The 12,061-nt window shown below is 38.4% G+C and overlaps 1 protein-coding gene across 1 annotated transcript in view; it reads left to right on the forward strand.

Moving 5' to 3' along the window:
* Positions 1–11,672, forward strand: part of ABCA1 (ATP binding cassette subfamily A member 1) — a 147,696-nt gene extending 136,024 nt beyond the window's left edge. Inside the window, exons 43-50 of the mRNA XM_055271609.2 lie at positions 583–645; positions 1,559–1,665; positions 4,023–4,164; positions 4,536–4,670; positions 5,621–5,724; positions 6,294–6,386; positions 7,045–7,288; positions 8,236–11,672. Of these exons, the coding sequence (XP_055127584.1) occupies positions 583–645; positions 1,559–1,665; positions 4,023–4,164; positions 4,536–4,670; positions 5,621–5,724; positions 6,294–6,386; positions 7,045–7,288; positions 8,236–8,376 (1,029 nt within the window). The 3' untranslated portion in view covers positions 8,377–11,672. The remainder of the gene's footprint in view (positions 1–582; positions 646–1,558; positions 1,666–4,022; positions 4,165–4,535; positions 4,671–5,620; positions 5,725–6,293; positions 6,387–7,044; positions 7,289–8,235) is intronic.
* Positions 11,673–12,061: the final 389 nt, after the last annotated feature.

The following is a 12,061-nucleotide window of genomic DNA, read 5'->3' on the forward strand; positions in this document are numbered from 1 at the left end:
ATATGGATTCCCATTCTCGAATATATTGGTTTTATATGCTTACATTTATGTGTTGGTTATTAAAACATACTAATAGTGTATATCTAGTCAAAACTGAGGTAGGGAGAATAAATGGTTTTGAGTTTCATAGTCCAAAAAGCTGATATATTGCCAGTGCTCAAGAGGGTCTGTATCAGCCCTCTAGATGCCAGCATCTCCAAATTTTACTTTTTTGTAATCTGTACAGTATTTGCAATATTTTTATTATAAATTTCTACTCTGTGGAATTTAATTTTTAAAATACCTGCAATACATATCTATGTTGAATAAATGAAAAATTATGTAGATAATAATGAGTGATATGGTTCTAAAAAGACAGGTTAAAAAGTAAGTTCACTTTTATTTTGAGCTTCAGAATCATTCAGAAGCCAGTCACCACAAATGCAGACCAAGGCTCTTAGCACATGAAATATGCCTATGGCTTAGGCTTATTGACAAGGCTTATGTTGCAGTGTATGTGGTTTATAGTCCTGCCATCCACAGTTCTTTGGGAGAGCTGTGAGTCACTGAGGCTCATGAATGTTTACATTTTGTTTGTTGCAGATATATAGAAGGAAGCGGAAGCCTGCTGTTGACAGGATTTGCGTGGGCATTCCTCCTGGTGAGGTAAAGACACTTTGTCTATATTGTGTTTGTCCCTATTAATTCTGACTATCTCTACCCAGTCAAGCAACGATGCTCATTAAGGGGTAAAAGTGGATTTTAAAAGCTTCTGTATTTATGCCAGGATGGAGCAATTAGTCATCGAGAAGAAAGGGACCCTCTATGTCAAGAGAATGATTTTAGAGAATTCAATGCAATTTAAGGAAAAGCAAGGGGCCGGGCGCAGTGATTCACACCTGTAATCCCAGCACTTTGGGAGGCCGAGGTGGGTGGATCACGAGGTCGGGAGATTGAGACCATCCTGGCCAACATGGTGAAACTCCATCTCTACTATAAATACAAAAATTAGCTGGGCATAGTAGTGCGTTCCTGTAATCCCAGCTACTAGGGAGGCTGAGGCAGAAGAATCGCTTGAACCTAGGAGAGGGAGGTTGCAGTGAGCCGAGATTGCGCCGCTGCACTCCAGCCTGGTGACAGAGTGAGACTCATCTCAACAACAAAAACAGAAAAAGCATGCACATCTAAAACACGCTTTTGTGATCCATTTGGGATGGTGATGACATTCAAATAGATTTTTAAAAATAGATTTTCTCCTTTCTGGTTTCTGTTTGTGTTCTTTTATGCCCTTTTGCCAGAGTAGGTGGTGCAATTTGGCTAGCTGGCTTTCATTACTGTTTTTCACACATTAACTTTGGCCTCAACCTGACAACTCAAATAATATTTATAAATACAGCCACACTTAAAATGGTCCCATTAAGAAATACATATTTAAATATCTATATGATGTGTTAAAACCAAGAAAATATTTGATTCTTCTCTGATATTTGAGAATGAAGGTTTGAGGTAGTTACTTGTTAGGGGCATTTATATTCATGTTTTTAGAGTTTGCTTATACAACTTAATCTTTCTTTTTCAGTGCTTTGGGCTCCTGGGAGTTAATGGGGCTGGAAAATCATCAACTTTCAAGATGTTAACAGGAGATACCGCTGTTACCAGAGGAGATGCTTTCCTTAACAAAAATAGGTGAGAAAAGAAGTAGCCTGTATTTTGCTGCAAAGACTTTGTTTTTAATTTATTTAAAGAAATAGATTGTTATTTTTGATTACAGTGGTATTTTTAGAGTTCATAAAAATGTTGAAATGTAGTAAAGGGTAAAGAAGCACATAAAATCATCCATGATTTCAATATCTAGAGATAATCACAATTTACATTTCCTTTTAGTCTCATTCTCTTAACAGCTTTATTCAGGTATAATTTACATACAATATAATTTACTTGTTTTTTAAGAGTATAATTCAGTGATTTTTGGTAAATTGAGAGTTTTGCAACCATCACCACAATCCAGTTTTAGAACTTTTCCATCACCCCACGTCTATCTTATATACACATATGAATGTGCCATAAAATTGAGATCATACTGTATGTAGAGTTTAAAATTAGTTTTTATTGTTAATGAGTGTATTATGAATATTTCCCAATGGGTTACATTTCCTAAGATGTGGAATTTTACATTGCTACATAAAATTCCCCTATGTACATGTACCTATAATTTATTTAATAAATTCCTTATAAATGTTGGACATATATTAGTTTCCATTTTTCACTATGTAAATATGTCCCTGTATACATCTTTTATTATTTCCTCAGGAACAATTCCTACAAAGTAAATTGCCCTCTCTAAAGAGCATACAAATTGACTGAGCCACCATTAGGCCATTTTCTGAGACTGCACAGGTCACAAAGCAATCCGATCTTTGTGAATACAGCTACATGTTATAGGCTTCTTAGATAATATTACTCTAAGTACTTTAAATATGTGGGGCTTCTCTGGGCTTTTTTTTTTTTTTTGAGACGGAGTTTCACTTTTACTGCCCAGGCTGGAGTGCAATGGCATGACCTTGGCTCATTGCAACCTCCGCCTCCCAGGTTCAAGTGATTCTCCTGCCTCAGCCTCCCGAGTAGCTGAGATTACAGGTGCCCGCCACAATGCCTGGCTAATTTTTTTGTATTTTCAGTAGAGACGGGGTTTCACCATGTTGGCCAGACTGGTCTCGAGCTCCTGACCTCAGGTGATCCACCTGCCTCAGCCTCCCAAAGTTCTGGGATTACAGGCATGAGCCACTGCGCCTGTCTTCTCTGGACTTATTATGTGAAGAGATAGTACAAGGCAGGGGCTTTCAAGGTTTTCTGACCATGACCCTTGTGGGAAATACATTTTATATCTCAACCTAGTATGTACACACAGACATGTAGACACTCACATGTATAACCTAAAGTTTCACAAAGCAGTAGCTACTGTTACTAATCGTAGTACACTCTGTTGTTTCTTATTCTACTTTATACTGCATCATTAAAAAAGTGCTGGTCATGACCCACTAAATTTATTTCCCAACCCACTAATGAACAATGACTCACAATTTGAACACACTGGACAGGGGGATAGCCAATGAACTTGAAAAGAGCAAGGAAATTGATGTATTCATGATCTCCTCTCCTGTCTTTTAACATTTTTGCAGTAGCAACGTAAAGGAGTCCTAAGAGAACAGACATTCTGGGAATAGCAGGCCTAGCACTGCACAGCTGCTTTCCTAGGCTTGCTCCTAGTACCAAGCTCCTGATGCATATAGCAGTGGCAGTAATAACCAGCCCATAGTAAGGTTTGTCACAGGGACTGGTTGTAAGAACTGATTTGGTTGGTATAGCTGTGAGGGCCTGGCACGGTGTCCACGTGTGCCTCAATGCTAATTCTGAAAAAGGCTGACCCTGGGGGTGCTAATTAGATACACAGAGAGGAATGGATGCTGCCGGAAGGCCAAGTTCATGGCAGTGCCGCTGTGGCTGAGGTGCAGTCATCAGTCTGGAATGTGGACACTGAACTTCTCTCACATCTGATTCTTCACTTCACTGGCTTCATAGAACCCAAAAGCCACCCCACCAACATAAATTGTGTCTCTAGGTTCTGTGTTGCTCACACCCAAAATTTCTGGGCCTTCTCACTTGGTGCATATGAATGGTGCATATGAGTGAAGTCTAGGATGGGGCATTAGTGTTAAAGCCCCGGGGTAGTGTGACTGAGATTGTTGGCAAAGAATGTGCAGTGGTTGGCATAACCTCAGAAATTCTGAAATGGGACTGCACCTGCAGACTGAAGTGTTCAGAGAGCCAGGGAGGTGCAAGGACTGGGCAGGATCGAGGCAGAAACCCTGCCTGCCAGGAAGAGCTAGCATCCTGGGGGCAGAAAGGCTGTGCTTTCAAGTAGCAGCAGATGTATTGGTATCTTTGTAATGGAGAAGCATACTTTATAGGAACATCAGGCCAGATTGTCTGACCAGAGTATCTCCACCTGCTTAAAATCTAAGTAGTTTTCTTGTCCTTTGCAGTATCTTATCGAACATCCATGAAGTACATCAGAACATGGGCTACTGCCCTCAGTTTGATGCCATCACAGAGCTGCTGACTGGGAGAGAACACGTGGAGTTCTTTGCCCTTTTGAGAGGAGTCCCAGAGAAAGAAGTTGGCAAGGTACTGTGGGTGCCTGAAAGCCAGCCTGTCTCCTTTGGCATCCTGACAATATATACCTTATGGCTTTTCCACACACATTGACTTCAGGCTGTTTTCCCTCATCAATGCAGCAGTCTGAAATGCTGGTTCTTTGTATCTGCTTTCAGGGTGGAAACCTGTAATGGTGGTGGGGCAGGGCTGGGTGGGCAGAGAGGGAGTGCTGCTCCCACCACACGAATCCCTTCTCCCTGCTTTGGCTCCTCACCAGTTGTCAGGTTACGATTATAGAACCTAGTCCTACTCAGTGAAAGAACTTTCATACATATATGTGTAGGACAGCATGATAAAATTCCCAAGCCAGACCAAAGTCAAGGTGCTTTTTATCACTGTAGGTTGGTGAGTGGGCGATTCGGAAACTGGGCCTCATGAAGTATGGAGAAAAATATGCTGGTAACTATAGTGGAGGCAACAAACGCAAGCTCTCTACAGCCATGGCTTTGATCGGCGGGCCTCCTGTGGTGTTTCTGGTGAGTGTAACTGTGAATGGAAAACTATTGTTCTGGCCTGAGTGGAAAACATGACTGTTCAAAAGTCCTGTATGTCCAGGGCTGTTGTATGATTGGCTTGTCTTCCACCAGGGACAGCAGAGCCACCTTGGAGAAGCAGAGGGAAGCTTCTCCCTTGGCACACACTGGGGTGGCTGTACCATGCCTGCAGATGCTCCCAAATAGAGGCACTCCAAGCACTTTGTTTCTTAGTGTGATTGAGGCTGGATATGTGATTTGATCTTTCTCTGGAACATTCTTTCTAATCATCTTTGTGTTCATTCCCTGAAAATAGAGAGTGTGGACACAGCTTTAAAATCCCCAAGGTAGCAACTAGGTCATAGTTCCTTACACACGGATAGATGAAAAACAGATCAGACTGGGCAGTGGCCCTTGACCCTTTTTCTTCTGTAGATAAGAGCATTGATGTTATTACGGGAAGAAGCCTTTGAGGCTTTTATGTATTCCACATGGGTTTGGAATTTGTTTCTGTAAGGCTAACAATTGCAATATACTAGGGTAATCTGAGTGAGCGGGAATAAAAAAGAAAAAAAAAAAGGAATTTCACCCCAATCTTACACTGACTTCAATAGAGGTTTCAGACAAAAAGTTGTGTAGTATACACTTATCAGTCATGAAAAGATAATTACAACTAAATGGCCTTTTTCCTTCCCTATTTATCTGGAGAAATTTAATTCTATAAAAAAGTACTCAGAATATTTGAGTTTCCTGCATCAATAAGACATTTATAATAATGACCTTGTTTACAAATGAATTTGAAACTTACTGTAATTCTTTAGTCCATCAAGAAATAACTAGAATGGTAAGTTACAATTTAAGCTGTTTCAAAGATGCTTCTGCATTTGAAAACAAATTTATCTTTGATTTTTTTTTTCCCCCAGCAAATAAGACTTACTTTATTCTAATTACAGGATGAACCCACCACAGGCATGGATCCCAAAGCCCGGCGGTTCTTGTGGAATTGTGCCCTAAGTGTTGTCAAGGAGGGGAGATCAGTAGTGCTTACATCTCATAGGTCCGTAGTAAAGTCTTGGCTTCCTCACTGTGGGATGTTCTAACTTTCCAAGTAGAATATGCGATCATTTTGTAAAAATTAGAAAATACAGAAAAGCAAAGAGTAAAACAATTATTACCTGAAATTATACGACTTGGAGACAACTACTATCTTCACTGGGCTGGTTATGTTTGCAGAATTTTCCTATGCAAATCTGTGTATGTGTGTGTGTGTGTTTATGTGTATTCTTACAAAAATGCAAGCCCAGTATAAATACTGTTCTTTTTCACTTAATATATTGTAAACATTATTCCAAGTCAGTGCATTTAGGTGTCATTTCTTATAGCTGGATAGTATTCCATTAGGATATACTCTCATTTAACTATTCCCCTTTTTGTAGACATTTGGATTATTTCCAACTTGTTCACAATTGTAAACACCACTACAGTGAACAGCATCATCCCTATATCCACATGTACTTGTAACAGAATACAAGTCCCTAGGAAGCTGGAATGCTGGAAGTCATGGTGATGTTCTTATGGTTATAGAGAATCTCTCTAAAACTAAAACCACTTTCTGTTTTACCACAGTATGGAAGAATGTGAAGCTCTTTGCACTAGGATGGCAATTATGGTCAATGGAAGGTTCAGGTGCCTTGGCAGTGTCCAGCATCTAAAAAATAGGTAACAAAGATAATTTCTTTGGGATAGTGCCTAGTGAGAAGGCTTGGTATTTATTCTTTTGTGAGTATACAAACGGTGGCTCTAAAATAAAGGGAAATAAAACTGAGCAAAACGGTATAGTGGAAAGAATGAGGGCTTTGAAGTCAGAACTGCATTCAAATTCTGTCTTTACCATTTACTGGTTCTGTGACTCTTGGGCAAGTTACTTAACTACTGTAAGAGTCAGTTTCCCTGGAATATCTACCTCCTAGCTTTGTGCTATAGATGAAATGACAAACATTTACATGTGCCAGTACTAGTGAGAGTGCAAGCTTTGGAGTCAAACACAAATGGGTTTGCATCCTGGCCCTACCAATTATGAGCTCTGAGCCATGGGCAAGTGATTAACTCCCTGGGCCTCAGTTTCTCTGTAACATCTGTCAGACTTCATGGGTCCAGGTGAGGATTAAAGGAGATCATGTATTTACAGCACATGGCATGGTGCTTCACATAAAATAAGTATTTAGTAAATGATAACTGGTTCCTTCTCTCAGAAACTTATTTCTGGGCCTGCCAGAGGCCACCCTTTTTCATGGCACAAGTTGGGTTCCCAGGGTTCAGTGTTCTTTTAAATAGTTGCCTGGAGATTCTCCATTTGGGTATTTTTTCCTGCTTTCAGGTTTGGAGATGGTTATACAATAGTTGTACGAATAGCAGGGTCCAACCCGGACCTGAAGCCTGTCCAGGATTTCTTTGGACTTGCCTTTCCTGGAAGTGTTCTAAAAGAGAAACACCGGAACATGCTACAATACCAGCTTCCATCTTCGTTATCTTCTCTGGCCAGGATATTCAGCATCCTCTCCCAGAGCAAAAAGCGACTCCACATAGAAGACTACTCTGTTTCTCAGACAACACTTGACCAAGTAAGCTTTGAGTGTCAAAACAGATTTATTCTTAGGGTGTGGATTTCTGCCCCCACACTCCCGCCCGTAGGTCCAAGAGCAGTTTGTATCTTGAATTGGTGCTTGAATTCCTGATCTACTATTAATAGCTATGCTTTTTACTAAACCTCTCTGAACCTGAAAAGGGAGATGATGCCTATGTACTCTATAGGATTATTGTGAGAGTTTATTGTAATAATAACCATAAAAACTACCATTTAGTGAGTACCTACCGTGGGCCAGGCATGTTACTTGGTGCCTAATCCTATTTAAATTAGATTAAAAAGTACCAAATAGGTCCTGACACTTAATAAGTACTTAGTAAATATTTGCTTCCCTCTTCCCTTTAATCAAGACTCTATGTGCCAAAGTAAATGGATGACTGAGTAGTTGGCGATGTGGGGGGTGGGAGGCGATATAGAAAGTCAATTTTTGGCCGGGCGTGGTGGCTCATGCCTGTAATCCCAGCACTTTGGGAGGCCGAGGTGCGGGCAGATCATGAGGTCAGGAGATCAAGATCATCCTGGCCAACAGGATGAAACCCCGTCTCTACTAAAAATACAAAAATTAGCTGGGCATGGTGGTGCGTGCTTGTAGTCCCAGCTACTTGCGAGGCTGAGGCAGGAGAATTGCTTGAACCCAGGAGGTGGAGGTTGCAGTGAGCCAAGGTCTCGCCACTGCACTCCAGCCTGGGGACAGAGCAGACTCCATGTCAAGGGGGAAAAAAAAAGTATATTTTTAAGTTGTTATTGCTTTTTTCAAGTATTCTTCTCTCCTTCACACAGTTTTCTAGTTAATCCATTTATGCAATTCTGTATGCTCCTGCTTGACCTAATTTCAACGTCTGGAAAAATAGAACTAGAATAAAGAATGAGCAAGTTGAGTGGTATTTGTGGTATTTATAAAGGTTCATCTTAATCTTTTAACAGGTATTTGTGAACTTTGCCAAGGACCAAAGTGATGATGACCACTTAAAGGACCTCTCATTACACAAAAACCAGACAGTAGTGGATGTTGCAGTTCTCACATCTTTTCTACAGGATGAGAAAGTGAAAGAAAGCTATGTATGAAGAATCCTGTTCATACAGGGTGGCTGAAAGTAAAGAGGAACTAGACTTTCCTTTGCACCATGTGAAGTGTTGTGGAGAAAAGAGCCAGAATTCGATGTGGGAAGAAGTAAACTGGATACTGTACTGATACTATTCAATGCAATGCAATTCAATGCAATGAAAACAAAATTCCATTACAGGGGCAGTGCCTTTGTAGCCTATGTCTTATATGGCTCTCAAGTGAAAGACTTGAATTTAGTTTTTTACCTATACCTATGTGAAACTCTATTATGGAACCCAATGGACATAGGGGTTTGAACTCATACTTTTTTTTTTTTTTTTTTTTTTTTTGTTCCTGTGTATTCTCACTGGGGTTGCAACAATAATTCATCAAGTAATCATGGCCAGTGATTATTGATCAAAATCAAAAGGCATGCACATCCTCATTCACTAAGCCATGCCATGCCAGGAGACTGGTTTCCCGGTGACACATCCATTGCTGGCAATGAGTGTGCCAGAATTATTAGTGCCAAGTTTTTTAGAAAGTTTGAAGCACCATGGTGTGTCATGCTCACTTTTGTGAAAGCTTCTCTGCTCAGAGTCTACCAACATCATTGAATATCAGTTGACAAAATGGTGCCATGTGTGGCTAACATCCTGCTTTGATTCCCTCTGATAAGCTGTTCTGGTGTCAGTAACATGCAACAAAAATGTGGGTGTCTCTAGGCACAGGAAACTTGGTTCCATTGTTATATTGTCCTGTGCTTCGAGCCATGGGTCTACAGGGTCATCCTTATGAGACTCTTAAATATACTTAGATCCTGGTAAGAGGCAAAGAATCAACAGGCAAACTGCTGGGGCTGCAAGCTGCTGAAGCCAGGGCATGGGATTAAAGAGATTGTGTGTTCATACCTAGGGAAGCCTGTGCCCATTTGTCCTGACTGTCTACTAACATGGTACACTGCATCTCAAGATGTTTCTTATCTGACACAAGTGTATTATTTCTGGCTTTTTAAATTAATCTAGAAAATGAAAAGATGGAGTTGTATTTTGACAAAAATCTTTGTACTTTTTAATGTTATTTGGAATTTTAAGTTCTATCAGTGACTTCTGAATCCTTAGAATGGCCTCTTTGTAGAACCCTGTGGTATAGAGGAGTATGGCCACTGCCCCACTATTTTTATTTTCTTATGTAAGTTTGCATATCAGTCATGACCAGTGCCTAGAAAGCAATGTGATGGTCAAGATCTCATGACATTATATTTGAATTTCTTTCAGATCATTTAGGATACTCTTAATCTCAATTCATCAATCAAGTATTCTTTGAGTGTATGCTGTAGCTGAAAGAGTATGTACGTATGTATAAGGGTAGAGAGAAATTAAGTCTCAGTAGACTTCCTGTGCCATGTTATTCAGCTCACTGGTTTACAAATATAGGTTGTCTTGTGGTTGTAGGAGCCCACTGTGATAATATTGGGCAGCCTTTTTTTTTAATTGCCACAATGCAAAAGCCAAGAAAGTATAAGGATCACAAGTCCAAACAATGCATTCTTCAACAGGGAAAACAGCTAGCTTGAAAACTTGCTGAAAAACACAACTTGTGTTTATGGCATTTAGTACCTTCAAATAATTGGCTTTGCAGATATTGGATACCCCATTAAATCTGACAATCTCAAATTTTTCATCTCTTCAATCACTAGTCAAGAAAAGTATAAAAACAACAAATGCTTCCATGTGGAGCATTTTTCAGAGTTTTCTAACCCAGTCTTATTTTTTTAGTCAGTAAACATTTTTAAAAATACTGTTTCACTAATACTGTTAACTGTCTTGAGAGAAAAAAAAATATGAGAGAACTATTGTTTGGCAAAGTTCAAGTGATCTTTCAATATCATTACTAACTTCTTCCACCTTTTCCAAAATTTGAATATTAACTCTAAAGGTGTAAGACTTCACATTTCAAATTAATCTCTCTATATTTTTTAAATTTACAGAATATTATACAACCCACTGCTGAAAAAGAAAAAAATGATTGTTTTAGAAGTTAAAGTCAATATTGCTTTTAAATATAAGTAATGAAGGCATATTTCCAATAACTAGTGATATGGCATCATTGCATTTTACACTATCTTCAAAAATATAGAATTTATAGAATAATTTCTCCTTGTTTAATATTTTTCAAAATCAAACTTATGTTGGTTTTCTCATTTTACTAAAATCATATTCTAATTCTTCATTATAGTAAATCTATGAGCAACTCCTTCAGTTTCTCTGACTTAAGGCCATATTTAAAAAAATCGAAAGGCACTGTGAACTATTTTGAAGAAAACACAACATTTTAATACAGATTGAAAGGATCTCTTCTGAAGCTAGAAACAATCTATAGTTACACATCTTCATCAATACTGTGTTACCTTTTAAAATAGTAATCTTTTACATTTTCCTTTGTAAACCTAATTGTGGTAGAAATTTTTACCAACTCTATACTCAATCAAGCAAAATTTCTGTATATTCCCTGTGGAATGTAACTATGTGAGTTTCAGAAATTCTCAAAATACGTGTTCAAAAATTTCTGCTTTTGCATCTTTTGGACACCTCGGAAAACTTATTAACAACTGTGAATATGAGAAATACAGAAGAAAATAATAAGCCCTCTATACATAAATGCCCAGCACAATTCATTGTTAAAAAAACAACCAAACCTCACACTACTGTATTTCATTATCTGTACTGAAAGCAAATGCTTTGTGACTATTAAATGTTGCACATCATTCATTCACTGTATATTAATCATTGACTAAAGCAATTTGTCTGTGTTTTCTTCTTGTGGTTGTATATATCAGGTAAAATGTTTTCTAAAGAGCCATGTGTCATATAATACTGAACCACTTTGATATTGAGACATTAGTTTGTACCCTTGTTATTATCTACTAGTAATAATGTAATACTGTAGAAATATTGCTCTAATTCTTTTCAAAATTGTTGCATCCCCCTTAGAATGTTTCTATTTCCATAAGGATATAGGTATGCTATGATCCCTTCTTATACCCTAAGATGAAGCTGTTTTTGTGCTCTTTGTTCATCATTGGCCCTCATTCCAAGCACTTTACGCTGTCTGTAATGGGATCTATTTTTGCACTGGAATATCTGAGAATTGCAAAACTAGACAAAAGTTTCACAACAGATTTCTAAGTTAAATCATTTTCATTAAAAGGAAAAAAGAAAAAAAATTTTGTATGTCAATAACTTTATATGAAGTATTAAAATGCATATTTCTATGTTGTAATATAATGAGTCACAAAATAAAGCTGTGACAGTTCTGTTGGTCTACAGAAATTTACTTTTGTGCATTTGTGGCACCACCTACTGTTGAAGGGTTATAAAGCCATTAGAAAAGTAGAGGGGAAGTGATTTGGATCAAAAGGAAAACCTTTAGAAAAGATTCAAATGTTCCCTTAATCATAAAAGAGAACTGAGGGGACTACTTGAAAATAAAAGGTTGTTTTGTATTTTCATGTTGGTTAAGATACTAACTGGTATTAAGTGTTAGAGGTTTTTAGATAAATATTCTGCTTAATGATTATGAAGCTGCACTGAGATTTCTGAAAATGCTCTGTAGCTGAGCTTATTTAATAAATATTCACTTGGTATAGGGGAAGCTACAAAGGCAGCCTTCAGTGCCCTTTTGTTTATTCAACCAAAAATATAA

This window comes from Symphalangus syndactylus, chromosome 3 (assembly GCF_028878055.3).
Source record: "Symphalangus syndactylus isolate Jambi chromosome 3, NHGRI_mSymSyn1-v2.1_pri, whole genome shotgun sequence".
NCBI lineage: Eukaryota > Metazoa > Chordata > Mammalia > Primates > Hylobatidae > Symphalangus > Symphalangus syndactylus.